The sequence below is a fragment of the Palaemon carinicauda genome, chromosome 42 (genome assembly GCF_036898095.1).
Source record: "Palaemon carinicauda isolate YSFRI2023 chromosome 42, ASM3689809v2, whole genome shotgun sequence".
Classification (NCBI taxonomy): domain Eukaryota; kingdom Metazoa; phylum Arthropoda; class Malacostraca; order Decapoda; family Palaemonidae; genus Palaemon; species Palaemon carinicauda.
The window spans coordinates 48,343,304-48,363,753 of record NC_090766.1 but is presented as its reverse complement, the minus strand read 5'-3'; the positions used below and the strand labels follow the sequence as shown (position 1 = coordinate 48,363,753).

General features: G+C 38.1%; 1 protein-coding gene across 1 annotated transcript; it reads left to right on the top strand.

The window, feature by feature from the left end:
- The first annotated feature begins 1,907 nt into the window (after positions 1 to 1,907).
- Positions 1,908 to 4,748, top strand: LOC137633145 (uncharacterized). Its single transcript, XM_068365305.1, has 5 exons — positions 1,908 to 1,979; positions 2,354 to 2,535; positions 2,674 to 2,782; positions 3,232 to 3,941; positions 4,310 to 4,748. Exons 1-5 carry the CDS (start codon positions 1,908 to 1,910, stop codon positions 4,746 to 4,748), a joined length of 1,512 nt encoding a protein of 503 aa, XP_068221406.1.
- Positions 4,749 to 20,450: the final 15,702 nt, after the last annotated feature.

The following is a 20,450-nucleotide window of genomic DNA, read 5'->3' as shown; positions in this document are numbered from 1 at the left end:
GTGATATCAGGTGTTCCTCAGGGTAGTCTTCTTGGTCCATTACTTTTCATACTATATAAACATGACATGTGCTTTTGGTCTAGAAAAGAAGATTGTTGCATATGCAGATGATGCTACTCTCTTTGCATCAATTCCATCTCCTGAATGTAGGTCTGGGGGTTGCTGAATCCCCTAATATAGATCTAGCTAAAATTAGTGCATGGTGCAAATTATGGGGTATGAAGTTGAATCCTAATAAAACTCAAAATATGATTGCATGTAGGCCAAGGACCGTGGCTCCTCAACATCCGGATCTCAGCATTGATAATTTCTTTAACTTTGTATGACTTTTAAAATTTTAGGTGTGATTTTCGACAGCAAATTTACTTTTGAGAAACACATTAGGTCTGTGTCTTCTTCATTTGCACAAAAAATTGACTTATTGAGAAAGTCTTTCAAGATTTTTGGTGATTAATCTATTCTGAAGAAGTGTTTTAATTCTTTCATTTTACCTTGTTTCGAGTATTGTTCTCCTGTTTGGTCTTAAGCTGCTGATTCTCATCTTAATTTGTTGGAAAAGACTTACGGTTCATTAAATTTCTCATTCCTGATCTAGATTTTAATCTCTGGCACCGTAGTTCAATTAGTTCATTATTCATGTTGCATAAGATCTTTTAATAATTTTGACCATCCTTTACATTCAGATCTTTCCGGGCAGTACCATCCTGTTCGTAATACTGGGTATGCAGTTAATTCTAATTGTCAGGCCTTTTCCATCATGAGGCTCAATACTACACAGTACTCTAGAAGTTTTATTCCAGCTGTAACCAAGTTGTGGAATGATCTTCCTAATCGGATAGTTGAATCAGTATAACTTCAAAAGTTCAAACTATTCACAGCAAATGTTTTTATGTTGAACAGGCTTACATGAGTCCTTTTATAGTTTATATATCAAATATCTTTTTTAATGTTGCTAATGTTTTTAAAATATTTTATTTTAATTTTCGTTACTTCTTATATCGTTCATTTATTTCCTTATTTCCTTTCCTCACTGGGCTATTTTTCCTTGTTGGAGCCCTTGGGCTTATAGCATCTTGCTTTTCCAATTAGGGTTGTAGCTTAGCTTAGCTAGTAGTAGTAATAATAATAATAATAATAATAATAATAATAATAATAATAATACAAAAAACATTTTGAGACACCACAACATATACGTCACAGAAAATATTTTTGTGAGACACCAACAACATAATACAGAAATTATTTTGTGGGACACCAACAACATATACATTACAGAAAATATTTTTGTGCAGCATCATCAACTACCGTCCTTCGCCAGAAGAGAAGTGTTCGCCTGGTCCAGCGTGACTCAGTTCAGTACCAAAGCAGTTTACGTTCTCGTAGCAATCCCGGACACATTACCAGAAATCTCAGATTGGGACACATAAATAACATACAACGCCCTCAAATCATACTTCCTGGAGCAGTACTCGCCATCACCAGTCGCAAGAATAGCAAAACATTTTTAGCTCTCTCAATAATTGTTGGGTAACCAAAAGGCTTCGCTCGTCCTCAGGGAATTGACATGTATCGCATGTCTGCAACCTGCCGCAGACGGCTTTCCTCATGAAGTGCATCTACTGTGTGCCCTTTGTGTATGGCACCTACCAGAACCTATACGCACTACCACCCCCGATGTCGATATTTTGTCCACCAATGACCTGATGATCAAAGTCGACGCCCTTATGGACAGCTACTTCACCACCCTCAAGTCCTCTAGTCCTGAGGAAGTAGACAACTATTCAACAATGACTGAAACTGACGTGAATGCGGTAGGACACAGACGTCCACCCCCTGACGTGCTGGAGTGGCGACAAAACGGCCTACCATCCACCACTCGCTTACGCCCCGACTAACGACCTTTACAGATGCTTACTGACGTCCATCAGACGCAGTTATACTACTACCACTCCAAATTCGGGGCTGCTGTGAAGAAATGCGTGAATGGTTGTCAGTGGCCAAAATATGTGTAAGTAGGACATCTCTTGCGGCGATAGCCTCCCATGTCACTTATCTTTTCTTTTTACATAACGTAGGTACCTGCATGTGATTTTTGGTAGACACGAGTGCTTGCCATTCTCTTCTACTGAGGCCACTCTCCAGGACACGATGTAGTCTGTCTAAGTCTGCCGACATCCGCCTAGTAGTTGCCAACGGATCTGCAATACCCACCCACGGTTAAGAAATCATCGCATTGTCATTTGGAAGAGCCAAATATATTTGGAAATTTCTCATTGCTGCCATCACTGTGCCAGTCCTCGGTGCGGATTTCCTCTCCCACTTCCACCTCTTAGTCGATGTAGCTCATTGACAGTTAGTTAAAGTCCACATCAGCGCACCCACGGATGTCTACGAGCACCTCCACACCATACCAGGACGTTTTCTGTCCAGAACTTCGTCAAACTCCCACGGTTCCTGCGAAACAGCGTATTTATCACCATATCAAGACGACGGGGCCCCCAGTGTTCACCAGATTCACATGTCTTGCACTGGATCGTTTGGTAGCCCCTAACAAAACGTTTGCCAAAATGGAAGACATGGGCCTTTGCCAAAAGACCTTGAAAGCCCATGGTCGTAACCCTTACACATCGTCCTGAAGAAAGATGGCTCTCTGTGTCCGTGTGGCGATTACAGACGCCTGAGAATGCAGACAGAACCGGATCACTACCCCCTCCAAAACATCGCTGACGTGACCTTCTACTTTCACAAAGCGAAGGTTTTCTCCACACAACCTCCTGGAAGGGTATTATCAGGTGCCCATTTACCCAAAAGACATCCCCAAAACCACAATCACCAATCCCTTTGGTACATACACCTTAAATTACTCCTAATTTTGCCTTCGCAATGCTGGGGCCACTTTTCAATGTTTCATGGACGGCATCTTGGGGGACCTCCCCTTCTGTGTATGTTATGTGGGCAACATATTTGGTGTTCTCTTCCTCCAAAGAGGAATACCTCCGTCAACTATTCATCATGCTTGACCGCCTACAATAGAACGGCCTTGTTGTCCAGAACGACAAATGTACCTTTTGTGCCAACGAAGTATTGTTCTTAGGGCACCACATCACCCCAGAAGGAGTCCACCCCTTCCTGAGAAGGTAGCAGCCGTTCAGAACTTCCCCACGTCTTTGACCATCAAAGCACTTCAAAAATTCTTGGCCATGATCAACTATAATCACCATTTCCTGCCAGTACTCGCTGCTACACCTGCCCCTCTATGCCCCCCTCAATGGCAAACGAAAAGACCTGAAGTGGGGTCCCCTACAAGAAGCTGCCATCTGCAATGCAAAGAATCCCCTATCAACCACCGCTGCTCTCACTTTTCCTGTGCCACATGCACCTCTCCTTTGCACTGATGCCAGCGACGTCACTATTGGGACAGTTCCTGAGGTCAACAGCTCGCCCCACCCATTGGCCTTCTTCAGAAGAAAACTGTCCAAGGTGGCATCCGGCTACTCTACGTTTAACCGTGAATTGTTGGCAGTGCACTCAGGTGTCTGTCACGTTTGCTACTTCTTGGGAGGTACGCCCTTCGTCATTCACACAGATCACATGCCTCTGGTGCACGCCTTCACTCGACAGTCCGACGCCTGTTCTGCCCGTCAATGCCGACCTTTCTCCAACGTGGCTAAATACAATTGTACCGTTCAGCACGTTCCTGGGAAAATGACTCCCGTTGTTGATACCCTTCAAGAAATACATTGGACACTATTCACCTGGGATTGGATTGCAACGCCTTGCCAGAAGTTCATCGAAAAGATCCGGAGTACCAAGCATGTAAGACATCCTGCACATCCCTCCGTTGGGAGGACGTCCCTCTCGACGACTCCAACACCTCCCTTTTCTTTGATGTCAGTACTGGTAGACCTAGACCATGGATACCTTCTCCCATGTGCCGACAGGTGTTTGATTAAATTCATGGCCTTTCACATCCCTCGCGCCATTCTACTGCACAGCTACTGAAGGCAAAGTTCATTTGGCCTGCCATTACTAAGGATGCTAAGGATTGGGTTAGCTCCTGTACTTCATGCCAAACCTCAAAAGTACATCAACACAAGGATTCAGGAGTGGGCACTTTTCCCACAGTCAATGTTGTAGGTCCCCTACCCACATCACAAGGACATCATTACCTATCTACCATCATCGACTGCTCCACACGTTGGCTTAAAGCCATTCCAATGGAAACTGCGATGTCCGCCTCCAGTACATCTGAATTACTCCCATGATGGATAGCGAGATTTGGTATCCATGAGCATATTACTTCCAATAGGAGTACCACTTTCACCTCTAAATTGTGGACATCATTAGCAAATCTCCTGTGTATCACCCTTCATCAGACAACTGCATACAACCCTGCTGCCAACTGCATGGTTCAACGTTTTTACTGTACCCTCAAAGCAGCTCTGATGTCCTGCCTCAAGGACTCTAACTGGTTTACACAGCTTTCCTGGGTCCTCATGGGATTAAGGACCACTCTTATAGACGTCCTGGATGACTGGATGGTCGTCCATGGCGAAACTCTTACGTCTGTAACCTCCTCCAACAACCTTCAGCACCTGCGTCACATTGTGGGAAAATTTACTCCATGCCCTCAAACTTACAAGCCCCCAGCTAAACAACAGATACTGACAGATCTGCACTCGAAAACGCATGTTTTCCTGCACAACGACAGTAGCAAGCCCTTTCCTTGTGTTCCGTCATATGCCTAAAGCATTCCTCCTCAACATGCGTGGCAAAGAAGACTGAGACTCAATTGATCACCTGAAACCTACATATCTCCGGCCGGATGACCTGCCTTCAGTGTGCCTCTCAAGACCAGTGTGCCATATTTCACATGTATAACGTTTTTTAGGGAGCCATGTACCACACGTATGCCGTACACACTTGTGCACTGTAACGGAATTTCTGGCTCTTTTTTTTTTTTTTTTTTTTTTTTGTATACTGTTGTTATCACTCTCACCTCGTACTGATAACCTGTTTATGCCCGTATATGCTTGATTCATTGTTTTTGAACTTTTGTGCCGTTGTTGACTGGAACTGGTTATATATATACTCATGTTCCGTCCTAATAAAGTTACTTGCATTCAATCCGCTTTTCCGTTAATACCTAACTGTTGTAACCGTACAATACGATACAGAAAATAAATTTCATGCAACACCAATAATTATACGATACAAAAATTTAAGCATGTCGTACCTTTACGAATAAGATGCAGTAAAGTATTGTGGTATCCATAAACAAAATATAATAAACATCACATGAGACTTCTTAACGAAAAGGCACCAGTAATAATGCAAAATCCATGAATGCCACATTCCATAAACTTTATTGACACCTCTCAACTGAATATGTCAGAAACCTTACCGTTTGATAATTCTTTAAAAGGCCATTTCAAAAGGTATCGCTCCCTCTAGAACGGAGGTAATAATACGCCGAAGTAAATATTTCAAATGGGTTTTCTACGTGTTATTACTTCCTTTTTCTACAGTTTAAAACTTTTGTACAAGGGAAAAATAATGACAGAAATAGGAAAGAAATACACAAAAAGTGTGGAACAATAAATTTTTGATAAATTTAATCATGTCAGTACGAAAACGAAAGTATATGAAAGAGAAGGGGTGAAGATAGATTTCAACAGAAATAACAAAAGGAGTGAAAGAATATAGAAGAAATGGAAAGATATAAAATGAAATGACGGTGGAAAACGACCTAGGAAAAATCATGGAAGACTAAGTCGAGAAAAAATATAGAGATAACAATAAGGAAATGTCAAAAAGTTCAGTATAAATATTTGATAAAGGACTACAAGGAAATGTGAAAGAGGTCAGTAATGCGATTATATAAAGTAATAAAAGAAAATGGGAAAAGTTTAGTAATGCGATTGGGTAAAGGTGTTAGCGATGAGATTGGATAAAGGATTACAAGAAAATGAGAATCAGTAATGAGATTGGATAAAGGAATATAAGAAAATTTGAAAATCAACAGTAATGAGATTGGATAAAGGACTACAGGAAAATACCAAAAAGATCAGTCATGAGATTGGATAAAGCACTACAAGGAAATGGGAAGGAAATCAGTAATGAGATTGGATAAACGATTACAAGAAAATACGGAAAAAGATCAGTAATGAAGTTCGATAAAGCACTACAAGGAAATGGGAAGGGGTCTGTAATCAGATTGGATAAAGGACTACAAGAAAATACCAAAAAGATCAGTAATGAGATTGGATAAAGCACTACAAGGAAATGCGAAGGTCAGTAAAAAGATTGGACACAAGACTGCAAGAAAATACGTAAAAGATTAGTAATGAGATTGGATAAAGGACCAGAAGGATATGGGAAAGTCAGTAATAAGATTGGATAAAGGACTACAAGAAAATGAGAAAAATATTAGTAATGAGACTGGATAAAGGATTACATGGAAATTGGAAGGAGGCCAGTAATGAGATAGGATTAAGGAGTACAATAAAATGAGAAAAAGATCAGTAATGAGACTGGATAAACGACTATATGGTAATGGGAAGGAGGTCAGTAATGAGATTGGATAAACAACCACAAGGAAATACGAAAAAGATCAGTAATGAGATTGGATAAAGGACCACAAGGAAATGGCAAGGTCAGTAATGAGATTGGAAAAGGACCACAAAGAAATGGGAAGGAGGTCAGTAATGGGATTGGATAAAGGACGACAAGAAAATGAGAAAAAGATCCGTAATGAGATTGGATAAAGGACCACAAGGAAATGGGAAGGAGATCAGTAATGATATTAGATAAAGGGCGACAAGAACATGGGAAAAAGATCAGTAATGAGATTGGATAAAGGACCACAAAGGAATGGGAAGGAGGTCAGTAATGGGATTGGATAAAGGACGGCAAGAAAATGAGAAAAAGATCCGTAATGAGATTGGATAAAGGACCACAAGGAAATGGGAAGGAGATCAGTAATGATATTAGATAAAGGGCGACAAGAACATGGGAAAAAGATCATTAATGAGATTGGATAAAGGACCACAAAGAAATGGGAAGGAGGTCAGTAATGGGATTGGATAAAGGACGGCAAGAAAATGAGAAAAAGATCCGTAATGAGACTGGATAAAGGACTACAAGAAAATTAGAAAAATATCAGTATGGAGATTATGTAAAGGATTACATTGAAATGGGAAGGAGGTCAGTAATGAGATTGGATAAAGGACGACAAGAAAATGAGAAAAAGATCATAAATGAGATTGGATGAAGGACGGCAAGAAAATGAGAAAAAGATCAGTTATGAGATTGGATAAAGGACGAGAAGAAAATGAGAAAAAGATCAGTAATGAGATTGGAGAAAGGACCACAAAGAAATGGGAAGGAGGTCAGTAATGGGATTGGATAAAGGACGGCAAGAAAATGAGAAAAAAGATCAGTAATGAGACTGGATAAAGGACTACATGGTAATGGGAAGGAGGTCAGTAATGAGATTGGATAAACAACCACAAGGAAATACGAAAAAGATCCGTAATGAGATTGGATAAAGGACCACAAGGAATTGGGAAGGAGGTCAGTAATGGGATTGGATAAAGGACCACAAAGAAATGGGAAGGAGGTCAGTAATGGGATTGGATAAAGGACGGCAAGAAAATGAGAAAAAAGATCAGTAATGAGACTGGATAAAAGACTACATGGTAATGGGAAGGAGGTCAGTAATGAGATTGGATAAACAACCACAAGGAAATACGAAAAATATCAGTAATGAGATTGGATAAAGGACCACAAGGAAATGGGAAGGAGGTCAGTAATGGGATTGGATAAAGGACCACAAAGAAATGGGAAGGAGGTCAGTAATGGGATTGGATAAAGGACCACAAAGAAATGGGAAGGAGGTCAGTAATGGGATTGGATAAAGGACCACAAAGAAATGGGAAGGAGGTCAGTAATGGGATTGGATAAAGGACGGCAAGAAAATGAGAAAAAGATCAGTAATGAGATTGGAGAAAGGACCACGAGGAAATGGGAAGGAGATCAGTAATGATATTAGATAAAAGACGACAAGAACATGAGAAAAAGATCAGTAATGAGATTGGATAAAGGACCACAAAGAAATGGGAAGGAGGTCAGTAATGGGATTGGATAAAGGACGGCAAGAAAATGAGAAAAAGATCCGTAATGAGATTGGATAAAGGACCACAAGGAAATGGGAAGGAGATCAGTAATGATATTAGATAAAGGACGACAAGAACATGAGAAAAAGATCAGTAATGAGATTGGATAAAGGACCACAAAGAAATGGGAAGGAGGTCTGTAATGGGATTGGATAAAGGACGGCAAGAAAATGAGAAAAAGATCTGTAATGAGATTGGATAAAGGACCACAAGGAAATGGGAAGGAGATCAGTATTGATATTAGATAAAAGACGACAAGAACATGAAAAAAAGATCAGTAATGAGATTGGATAAAGCACTACAAGGAAATGCGAAGGTCAGTAAAAAGATTGGACACAAGACTGCAAGAAAATACGTAAAAGATTAGTAATGAGATTGGATAAAGGACCAGAAGGATATGGGAAAGTCAGTAATAAGATTGGATAAAGGACTACAAGAAAATGAGAAAAATATTAGTAATGAGACTGGATAAAGGATTACATGGAAATTGGAAGGAGGCCAGTAATGAGATAGGATTAAGGAGTACAATAAAATGAGAAAAAGATCAGTAATGAGACTGGATAAACGACTATATGGTAATGGGAAGGAGGTCAGTAATGAGATTGGATAAACAACCACAAGGAAATACGAAAAAGATCAGTAATGAGATTGGATAAAGGACCACAAGGAAATGGCAAGGTCAGTAATGAGATTGGAAAAGGACCACAAAGAAATGGGAAGGAGGTCAGTAATGGGATTGGATAAAGGACGACAAGAAAATGAGAAAAAGATCCGTAATGAGATTGGATAAAAGACCACAAGGAAATGGGAAGGAGATCAGTAATGATATTAGATAAAGGGCGACAAGAACATGGGAAAAAGATCAGTAATGAGATTGGATAAAGGACCACAAAGAAATGGGAAGGAGGTCAGTAATGGGATTGGATAAAGGACGGCAAGAAAATGAGAAAAAGATCCGTAATGAGATTGGATAAAGGACCACAAGGAAATGGGAAGGAGATCAGTAATGATATTAGATAAAGGGCGACAAGAACATGGGAAAAAGATCATTAATGAGATTGGATAAAGGACCACAAAGAAATGGGAAGGAGGTCAGTAATGGGATTGGATAAAGGACGGCAAGAAAATGAGAAAAAGATCCGTAATGAGACTGGATAAAGGACTACAAGAAAATTAGAAAAATATCAGTATGGAGATTATGTAAAGGATTACATTGAAATGGGAAGGAGGTCAGTAATGAGATTGGATAAAGGACGACAAGAAAATGAGAAAAAGATCATAAATGAGATTGGATGAAGGACGGCAAGAAAATGAGAAAAAGATCAGTTATGAGATTGGATAAAGGACGAGAAGAAAATGAGAAAAAGATCAGTAATGAGATTGGAGAAAGGACCACAAAGAAATGGGAAGGAGGTCAGTAATGGGATTGGATAAAGGACGGCAAGAAAATGAGAAAAAGATCCGTAATGAGACTGGATAAAGGACTACATGGTAATGGGAAGGAGGTCAGTAATGAGATTGGATAAACAACCACAAGGAAATACGAAAAATATCAGTAATGAGATTGGATAAAGGACCACAAGGAAATGGGAAGGAGGTCAGTAATGGGATTGGATAAAGGACCACAAAGAAATGGGAAGGAGGTCAGTAATGGGATTGGATAAAGGACCACAAAGAAATGGGAAGGAGGTCAGTAATGGGATTGGATAAAGGACCACAAAGAAATGGGAAGGAGGTCAGTAATGGGATTGGATAAAGGACGGCAAGAAAATGAGAAAAAGATCAGTAATGAGATTGGAGAAAGGACCACGAGGAAATGGGAAGGAGATCAGTAATGATATTAGATAAAAGACGACAAGAACATGAGAAAAAGATCAGTAATGAGATTGGATAAAGGACCACAAAGAAATGGGAAGGAGGTCAGTAATGGGATTGGATAAAGGACGGCAAGAAAATGAGAAAAAGATCCGTAATGAGATTGGATAAAGGACCACAAGGAAATGGGAAGGAGATCAGTAATGATATTAGATAAAGGACGACAAGAACATGAGAAAAAGATCAGTAATGAGATTGGATAAAGGACCACAAAGAAATGGGAAGGAGGTCTGTAATGGGATTGGATAAAGGACGGCAAGAAAATGAGAAAAAGATCTGTAATGAGATTGGATAAAGGACCACAAGGAAATGGGAAGGAGATCAGTATTGATATTAGATAAAAGACGACAAGAACATGAAAAAAAGATCAGTAATGAGATTGGATAAAGCACTACAAGGAAATGCGAAGGTCAGTAAAAAGATTGGACACAAGACTGCAAGAAAATACGTAAAAGATTAGTAATGAGATTGGATAAAGGACCAGAAGGATATGGGAAAGTCAGTAATAAGATTGGATAAAGGACTACAAGAAAATGAGAAAAATATTAGTAATGAGACTGGATAAAGGATTACATGGAAATTGGAAGGAGGCCAGTAATGAGATAGGATTAAGGAGTACAATAAAATGAGAAAAAGATCAGTAATGAGACTGGATAAACGACTATATGGTAATGGGAAGGAGGTCAGTAATGAGATTGGATAAACAACCACAAGGAAATACGAAAAAGATCAGTAATGAGATTGGATAAAGGACCACAAGGAAATGGCAAGGTCAGTAATGAGATTGGAAAAGGACCACAAAGAAATGGGAAGGAGGTCAGTAATGGGATTGGATAAAGGACGACAAGAAAATGAGAAAAAGATCCGTAATGAGATTGGATAAAGGACCACAAGGAAATGGGAAGGAGATCAGTAATGATATTAGATAAAGGGCGACAAGAACATGGGAAAAAGATCAGTAATGAGATTGGATAAAGGACCACAAAGAAATGGGAAGGAGGTCAGTAATGGGATTGGATAAAGGACGGCAAGAAAATGAGAAAAAGATCCGTAATGAGATTGGATAAAGGACCACAAGGAAATGGGAAGGAGATCAGTAATGATATTAGATAAAGGGCGACAAGAACATGGGAAAAAGATCATTAATGAGATTGGATAAAGGACCACAAAGAAATGGGAAGGAGGTCAGTAATGGGATTGGATAAAGGACGGCAAGAAAATGAGAAAAAGATCCGTAATGAGACTGGATAAAGGACTACAAGAAAATTAGAAAAATATCAGTATGGAGATTATGTAAAGGATTACATTGAAATGGGAAGGAGGTCAGTAATGAGATTGGATAAAGGACGACAAGAAAATGAGAAAAAGATCATAAATGAGATTGGATGAAGGACGGCAAGAAAATGAGAAAAAGATCAGTTATGAGATTGGATAAAGGACGAGAAGAAAATGAGAAAAAGATCAGTAATGAGATTGGAGAAAGGACCACAAAGAAATGGGAAGGAGGTCAGTAATGGGATTGGATAAAGGACGGCAAGAAAATGAGAAAAAGATCAGTAATGAGACTGGATAAAGGACTACATGGTAATGGGAAGGAGGTCAGTAATGAGATTGGATAAACAACCACAAGGAAATACGAAAAATATCAGTAATGAGATTGGATAAAGGACCACAAGGAAATGGGAAGGAGGTCAGTAATGGGATTGGATAAAGGACCACAAAGAAATGGGAAGGAGGTCAGTAATGGGATTGGATAAAGGACCACAAAGAAATGGGAAGGAGGTCAGTAATGGGATTGGATAAAGGACCACAAAGAAATGGGAAGGAGGTCAGTAATGGGATTGGATAAAGGACGGCAAGAAATGAGAAAAAGATCAGTAATGAGATTGGATAAAGGACCACAGGAAATGGGAAGGAGATCAGTAATGATATTAGGATAAAGGACGACAAGAAATGAGAAAAAGATCAGTAATGAGATTGGATAAAGGACCACAAAGAAATGGGAAGGAGGTCAGTAATGGGATTGGATAAAGGACGGCAAGAAATGAGAAAAAGATCAGTAATGAGATTGGATAAAGGACCACAAAGAAATGGGAAGGAGGTCAGTAATGGGATTGGATAAAGGACGGCAAGAAAATGAGAAAAAGATCAGTAATGAGATTGGATAAAGGACCACAAAGAAATGGGAAGGAGGTCTGTAATGGGATTGGATAAAGGACGACAAGAAAATGAGAAAAAGATCTGTAATGAGATTGGATAAAGGACCACAAGGAAATGGGAAGGAGATCAGTATTGATATTAGATAAAAGACGACAAGAACATGAAAAAAGATCAGTAATGAGATTGGATAAAGGACTACAAAGGAAATGGGAAGGTCAGTAAAAAGATTGGATAAAGGACTGCAAGAAAATGAGAAAAGATTAGTAATGAGATTGGATAAAGGACCAGAAGGATATGGGAAGGAGTCAGTAATAAGATTGGATAAAGGACTACAAGAAAATGAGAAAAATATCAGTAATGAGACTGGATAAAGGATTACATGGAAATGGAAGGAGGCAGTAATGAGATAGGATTAAGGAGTACAATAAAATGACGAAAAAGATCAGTAATGAGACTGGATAAACGACTATATGGTAATGGGAAGGAGGTCAGTAATGAGATTGGATAAACAACCACAAGGAAATACGAAAAAGATCAGTAATGAGATTGGATAAAGGACCACAAGGAAATGGCAAGGTCAGTAATGAGATTGGAAAAGGACCACAAAGAAATGGGAAGGAGGTCAGTAATGGGATTGGATAAAGGACGACAAGAAAATGGAAAAAGATCAGTAATGAGATTGGATAAAGGACCACAAGGAAATGGGAAGGAGATCAGTAATGATATTAGGATAAAGGACGACAAGAAATGGGAAAAAGATCAGTAATGAGATTGGATAAAGGACCACAAAGAAATGGGAAGGAGGTCAGTAATGGGATTGGATAAAGGACGACAAGAAAATGAGAAAAAGATCCGTAATGAGATTGGATAAAGGACCACAAGGAAATGGGAAGGAGATCAGTAATGATATTAGATAAAGGGCGACAAGAACATGGGAAAAAGATCATTAATGAGATTGGATAAAGGACCACAAAGAAATGGGAAGGAGGTCAGTAATGGGATTGGATAAAGGACGGCAAGAAAATGAGAAAAAGATCCGTAATGAGACTGGATAAAGGACTACAAGAAAATTAGAAAAATATCAGTATGGAGATTATGTAAAGGATTACATTGAAATGGGAAGGAGGTCAGTAATGAGATTGGATAAAGGACGACAAGAAAATGAGAAAAAGATCATAAATGAGATTGGATGAAGGACGGCAAGAAAATGAGAAAAAGATCAGTTATGAGATTGGATAAAGGACGAGAAGAAAATGAGAAAAAGATCAGTAATGAGATTGGAGAAAGGACCACAAAGAAATGGGAAGGAGGTCAGTAATGGGATTGGATAAAGGACGGCAAGAAAATGAGAAAAAGATCCGTAATGAGATTGGATAAAGGACCACAAGGAAATGGGAAGGAGATCAGTAATGATATTAGATAAAGGACGACAAGAAATGAGAAAAAGATCAGTAATGAGATTGGATAAAGGACCACAAAGAAATGGGAAGGAGGTCAGTAATGGGATTGGATAAAGGACGGCAAGAAAATGAGAAAAAGATCAGTAATGAGATTGGATAAAGGACCACAAGGAAATGGGAAGGAGATCAGTAATGATATTAGATAAAAGACGACAAGAACATGAAAAAAAGATCAGTAATGAGATTGGATAAAGGACCACAAAGAAATGGGAAGGAGGTCAGTAATGATATTAGATAAAGGACGACAAGAACATGAGAAAAAGATCAGTGATGAGATTGGATTAAGGACCACAAAGAAATGGGAAGAAGGTCAGTAATGGGATTGGATAAAGGACGGCAAGAAAATGAGAAAAAGATCAGTAATGAGATTGGATAAAGGACCACAAGGAAATGGGAAGGAGGTCAGTAATGATATTAGATAAAGGACGACAAGAACATGAGAAAAAGATCAGTAATGAGATTGGATAAAGGACCACAAAGAAATGGGAAGGAGGTCAGTAATGGGATTGGATAAAGGACGGCAAGAAAATGAGAAAAAGATCCGTAATGAGACTGGATAAAGGACTACAAGAAAATTAGAAAAAGATCAGTATGGAGATTAGGTAAAGGATTACATTAAAATGGGAAGGAGGTCAGTAATGAGATTGGATGAAGGACGGCAAGAAAATTAGAAAAAGATCAGTTATGAGATTGGATAAAGGACGACAAGAAAATGAGAAAAGGATCAGTAATGAGATTGGATAAAGGACCACAAAGAAATGGGAAGGAGGTCAGTAATGAGATTGGAAAAAGGACGACAAGAAAATGAGAAAAAGATCAGTAATGAGATCGGATAAAGGACGACAAGAACATGAGAAAAAGATCAGTAATGAGATTGGATAAAGGACCACAAAGAAATGGGAAGGAGGTCAGTAATGGGATTGGATAAAGGACGGCAAGAAAATGAGAAAAAGATCAGTAATGAGATCGGATAAAGGACGACAAGAAAATGAGAAAAAGATCAGTAATGAGATTGGATAAAGGACTACAAGAAAATTAGAAAAAGATCAGTATTGAGATTAGATAAAGCTCCACAAGGAAATAGGAACGAGGTCACCAATGATATCCGGTAAACATCTACAAGAAAATTAAAATATCAAGAAAATAAAATAATATTAGGAAAAGGGTCAACAAGGAAATGGGAAAAGAAATGAGATTTCAATAAAAGTCTACAGGGAAATTGGAAAAACTTCAGTAATGAAATAATTTATAATAGTCTACAAGGATATAAGAGACTATAAGTCTGTAATGAGATTGATTAAAGGTCTACATGGAAGAAGAAAAATAGTCAATAATAATATTGGATAAAGATATACAAAAAAATAAGAAATATATCATTAATGATATTGGATAAAGGTTTAAAAATAAATGAGAAAAATGTCAGTAATGAGACTGAATAAATGTCTATAAGGATATAGTGGGTAACCGGTCAGTAATGAGATTGGATATTCTACTTGAAGATGGGAGATCATTCGTCAAAGCGGAGGGCAAATTGAGTTGACGGCTTGAAGGAAAGATCGCGAGAGGATATGGGTTATTGTTTTAAAGGTATAAAGAAAATACGGGATTGAAGGGGGGAAGTATGGGAGAAGATTGGAAACTGAAGTAATGAAATAACATGAAATAAACCGAAAACTTTTTTCGTGGGAAGGAGTTAAGGAAAGAAACACAGAAGTAAAAGAAACATATAGAAAATCTCCTTCTGGAAATAAAAATCTTTCCCTCCCCATTATCAACATTCTGTCTCTCTCTCTCTCTCTCTCTCTCTCTCTCTCTCTCTCTCTCTCTCTCTCTCTCTCTCTCTCTCTCTCTCTCTTTTTCATGCTGCATTTATGTAGGGAAACTACTGTGTCCAAAAAAGGACCCATTGAGGAAAGCAAAGCCTGTTAGCCATCGGATTCATGTCACGTAATGCTGCAACTGGATCCACAGTAACCACGGTTGCAGTCTTCCTTTGCTTCTTTGACTTTCCAAAATTCATTTTTGTGGCGAGGAATTGTCCCTCAACAAGGAAGGCCGTTTGCTGGAAGAGTGTAAGGGAGAGCCATTGGGATGTCACTGAGTGCCGAGGTGAATACAACTGAACTTTATTAAACAATCATCGAGTTTATATACACGAACGTGCGAGCAAGAACGTCACAAAAATTCAAACATGATTAAATATGAGCTAGCATATTTACACAGGTTAGTCTATTAACAGTGCAGGGAAGAGCAAGTGGTTAAATGAAAAAAGGAAAATTGTTACAGTGTACGAGTGTGTATGAAACACGTGCTGTACAAGAGCTTTTCTGGAGGTCACACGCCAGTTAATTAAGCTGTTTCTTTCACATGGCCGTGTTTCGAAATTAATTTGGGACACACATTAATTTGAATCCATATTTACAGAAGTTTTTTTTTTTCGTAGTATAACGATTTGGTTAACTACAGCAAGTCAAACGCCACTTTATAAATCTGTTTCTAAAAACATTTAAATATTAAGAATGGTCATGTGATAATGATATATTAGAATGAAGATTTACATCAAAATATTTTTGCTTAACGATTTCGCTTTTGGTTTTAATATAAATAAAAAAGTGAATAATTTAATCAAATGTTTATAATTACACAATTCCTCCCAACAAATGGATTCTAAACTTTTTAAATAAACACAGACTTGTAATACAGTCACGTTAATTATTTTCATCCAGCATCCCAAAGTATTTAATTTGTTGAAGTTATTTCCTTTTACTTTTCATGTTAATTTGTTAATGGCGAAAGGATTTCATCACTATCATCATTATCATCGCTTACCCAACTTCTCTCTTAGAAATGAAATAACATTTCGAGAATACCGCATCTGGAAATTTAATGACATGAAAAATGTAAAATTGTTAAAAGATTCAATCTTCCCAAAGGGGATTGCTTTCTGATGCCTTGACATTTCCTGCGTGCACGAAACTTCTGCAGAAAAGATTGAAGAACAAGCACTAATTTGGAGACTTACTCTGAAATTGGGTAACATATTCCTGAGGAATTTGTGCAGGATGTTCTTTTAAAAAACAGTTATAAAATCGAGTTAACTGAATGAAAAATAGCATTGTTAATTTTAGTAGCAAGACGCCATGTGGTTAAGGTGGAGTCGGATGACCTTTGAGTAATTAATAACAGAAAAAAAATTGCGATGTAAGGGAGTGGGATGCAAGTGGTAACTGAAACCAATGAACGGTAACGGAATTCAGAGAGCGGTAATTGAAACCAGAGAGCCCAAACTAAAACCAAGGAGGGGTAATTGAAACCAATGAGCGGTAACTGAAACCAGAGACCGGTAACTGAAACCAAGGAGTGGTAACGGAATTCAGAGAGCGGTAATTGAAACCAGAGAGCCCAAACCAAAACAAAGGAGGAGTAATTGAAACCAATGAGCGGTAACTGAAACCAGAGAGCGGTAACTGAAACCAAGGAGTAGTAATTAAATTCAATGAGCGGTAATTAAAACCAGAGATCGATAACTGAAATCAAGGAGCGGTGATATAGATCAGAGAGCGGTAACTGAAACAAAATAGTGGTAATTAAAACCAAATAGCAGTAACTAAAACCAAGGATTGGTAATTAAAACCAATGAGCAATAACTGAAACCAATGAGCGGTATTTGAAACCAAGAAGCGGCAATAGTAGCCAGAGAGCGGTAATTGAAACCAAGGAGCGGTAATTGACACCAATGACGGTAACTGAAACAAAGGAGCCGTAACTGAAACCAGAAAACGATAATTGAAATTAGAAAGCAGTAACTAAAACCCTTGGAGAAGTAACAGAAACCAATGGGCGGTAATTGAAACCAGAGATAGGTAATTGGAACCAAGGAGTGGCAATTGAATCTAATGAACGGTAATTAAAACCAATGAGCGGTAAATCATACCAGATATAGAAAATTGGAACCCAGGAGCGATAATAGAAACCAGAGAGCGGTAACTGAAACCAAGGAGTGGTAATAGAAACCAGAGAGCAGTAACTAAAACCAAGGATTGGTAATTAAAACCAATGAGCAGTAATTAAAACCAGAAAGCAGTAACTGAAACCAGAGAGCAGCAACTGAAACCAAGGAGCAGCAATTGAAACCAGATAGCGGTAACTGAAACCAATGAGCGGTAACTGAAGACAGCGAGCAGTAATTGAAACCAAGGAGCGGTAATTGAAACCAGAGAGCTGACAAAATTAATAATAATAATAATAATAATAATAATAATAATAATAATAATAATCAATAGCTGAAACCATACTACGACGACATGAATTGAATTATCCATTACCTTACAGGGAGGAAATGCGTTTATCCTTCCTATCTAACACCCCCCCCCCCATCACCAACCCCTCCGGCGGAAAAGCCGTAAAAATGTAATCGCATTTTGAATAATCAATCAAATAGGGACCAGAGAGAGAGTATGCACACTTTCTACGTATAAAAAGTGTGAGGAACGTGAATAACATTCCAAAGACGGCAAAATCACACTGAATGCAAACTACAGCTGTGATTGTTAATTAGTTAAGATTGTTCATTATATTCTGCAAAGTTGAAATGGATATTCTTACACCAATTCCCAATTATGAATACCTTGTTTTCTTTCTTTCCTTTCTTTGTCTATTGCATTCTTTTTCAACTGTACTTTACACTAGTCTCCTTTGTTTATCTCTTATTTCATTTACGCAAATAGTATTTCATTCAAAGCATTTTAAGATAATTTCATAATGCAAGAAAGTATGTTTGTAATAATAATAATAATAATAATAATAATAATAATAATAATAATAATAATATATCAAGTTGTATCCTAACACTTTTTCTACGCATAGCAACGAAATGTTGCTGGATAATGAATTCCAGGCCTGGACTTTCCGTAGACTAGCCAAGGTAAACAAACCCCTATTCTATCAATGGCCATTCTATAGGTAGACAGAATGGAGGTACCGTGGTCCAAGGATCGACTCCATTTACATTACTTTTATTTTGTTAAAGTTTTTTATAGTTTAAACAGGAAATATTTATTTTAATGTTGTTACTCTTCTTAAAATATTTTATTTTTCCTTGTTTCCTTTCCTCACTGGGCTATTTTCCCTGTTGGGGCCCCTGGGCTTAGAGCAACTTGCTTTTCCAACTAGGGTTATAGCTAAGCAATTAATAATAATAATAATACCGTCTGTTTGAAATGCACTTATACTCTAGCACAGGGAAATAAAACATTCAAATTGTGTTCTTAACTTTTACATATTAACTATTTGTCAACGTCACTTCAGAACAGAGAATATACACCAGATATAAAAAAAAATATTGAAAAAGAATGTGATAATGAAAAAGGAGTCACTTAAAATCAAGTCTAAAATACATTATATTTCTTCTTAAATACTCCTATGATTCCATTTCTTTTGATGAGAACTCAGGTGTCAGCTTTCTCTCTCTCTCTCTCTCTCTCTCTCTCTCTCTCTCTCTCTCTCTCTCTCTCTCTCTCTCTCTCTCTCTCTCTGTGATCATATAATCATCACCATTACTGTTCATGAACTGTTTCAATTCATGTCGTCGTAGTATGGTTTTAGCCATTGATTTTTTTTTTATTATTAGTATTAATTTGGTTAGCTCTCTGGATACAATAGAAAAATGATAACATTCGTATACGTCTTAACAATTTGATATATAAAAAAAAAAAAAAAAAAAAAAAAAAAAAAAAAAAAACCACTTAATTTTCCCGTTAACGTTTGTCTGAACTCTTATACATAACTCTCGTAAAATATTCCATCTTTATTTTAAATTACAAAAGAGAAAAGCGAATAAAAAGGGCAACGTTCCTCTGCACGGCGTTTTCCTGCGATTACGAAACCATAAAAATTCAGTGAGAGCCTTCTCCGTTGTTTTAACAAGCGATATACGAAGCCACATAAGAGCCCCACCTTAGACCCTTATAGAGAATGAACATATTAGCCACACCTAGAGAACTATAATCCAGTACAGGTTGGAAGTCTAACACATTGGTATTTGGATCGTTAGTATTTAGGTCAAATAACCCGGTGCTGGGACCGGGGAGGTCATTCATTGGAGAGGCACAACTGGGGGAGGAAATCCCGGATTTTTCCCATGAGTTAAAGTTTAATAAAAAAAAAAAATGCTGGTATTAAAATATGAGAAATTAAGAGAATAAAAATCTGATAAAAGACTAAATTATTATCAAATATTTTCTGGCATCGTAACAGCAATGGTCATTGATGAGATCTTCTTCTTCTTCTTCTTCTTCCCAGCTGGTTCCCATTTTCATATGGGGTCGCCGTTGCGGATGAGCCGTTTCCATCTTTTTCTATTCTGCGCTTCTGTGATAAAAGACTAAAAAAAAACGCTAGTTCAATCAGGCTACAACTGCAGCGTTGCATTCCATAGCATAGAACTGAGTAGACATACGAGAATGAGGTCTTATACAGTAGATATCCTTCGATAATGGAAATCTCTCTTTTCGAAGGGCACACGTCAATGCCGGAGCCCAGATCTCCCAATTCCTGGATACATTTTACATGAAAGTGCGTGCATCCCGAGGCCTAAGAAAAGCTGCAAAGACCTCAGGCAATGCTTATAGTTTAAAGCAATAAATAGGTGCACTAAGGCACAACTCACCTGCCACCAGAGTCATGTCAATGTCAAGTTCAGATGTTTGCAGCCGGGTGTATAATGGTTAGACCCCAAATCTTAAATATTAAATTTATACCTCACTTCGTTGACGAGAGA

What these genes read in the sequence shown, in the direction of transcription:
- LOC137633145 (XM_068365305.1), top strand. Translation starts at nt 1,908, where the DNA reads ATGCTTACTGACGTCCATCAGACGCAGTTATACTACTACCACTCCAAA. An exon ending in GGGCTGCTGTGAAGAAATGC is followed by an intron (nt 1,980 to 2,353) that starts GTGAATGGTTGT and finishes GCTCATTGACAG; the next exon opens with TTAGTTAAAGTCCACATCAG. An exon ending in CTTCTCCCATGTGCCGACAG is followed by an intron (nt 3,942 to 4,309) that starts GTGTTTGATTAA and finishes TACTTCCAATAG; the next exon opens with GAGTACCACTTTCACCTCTA.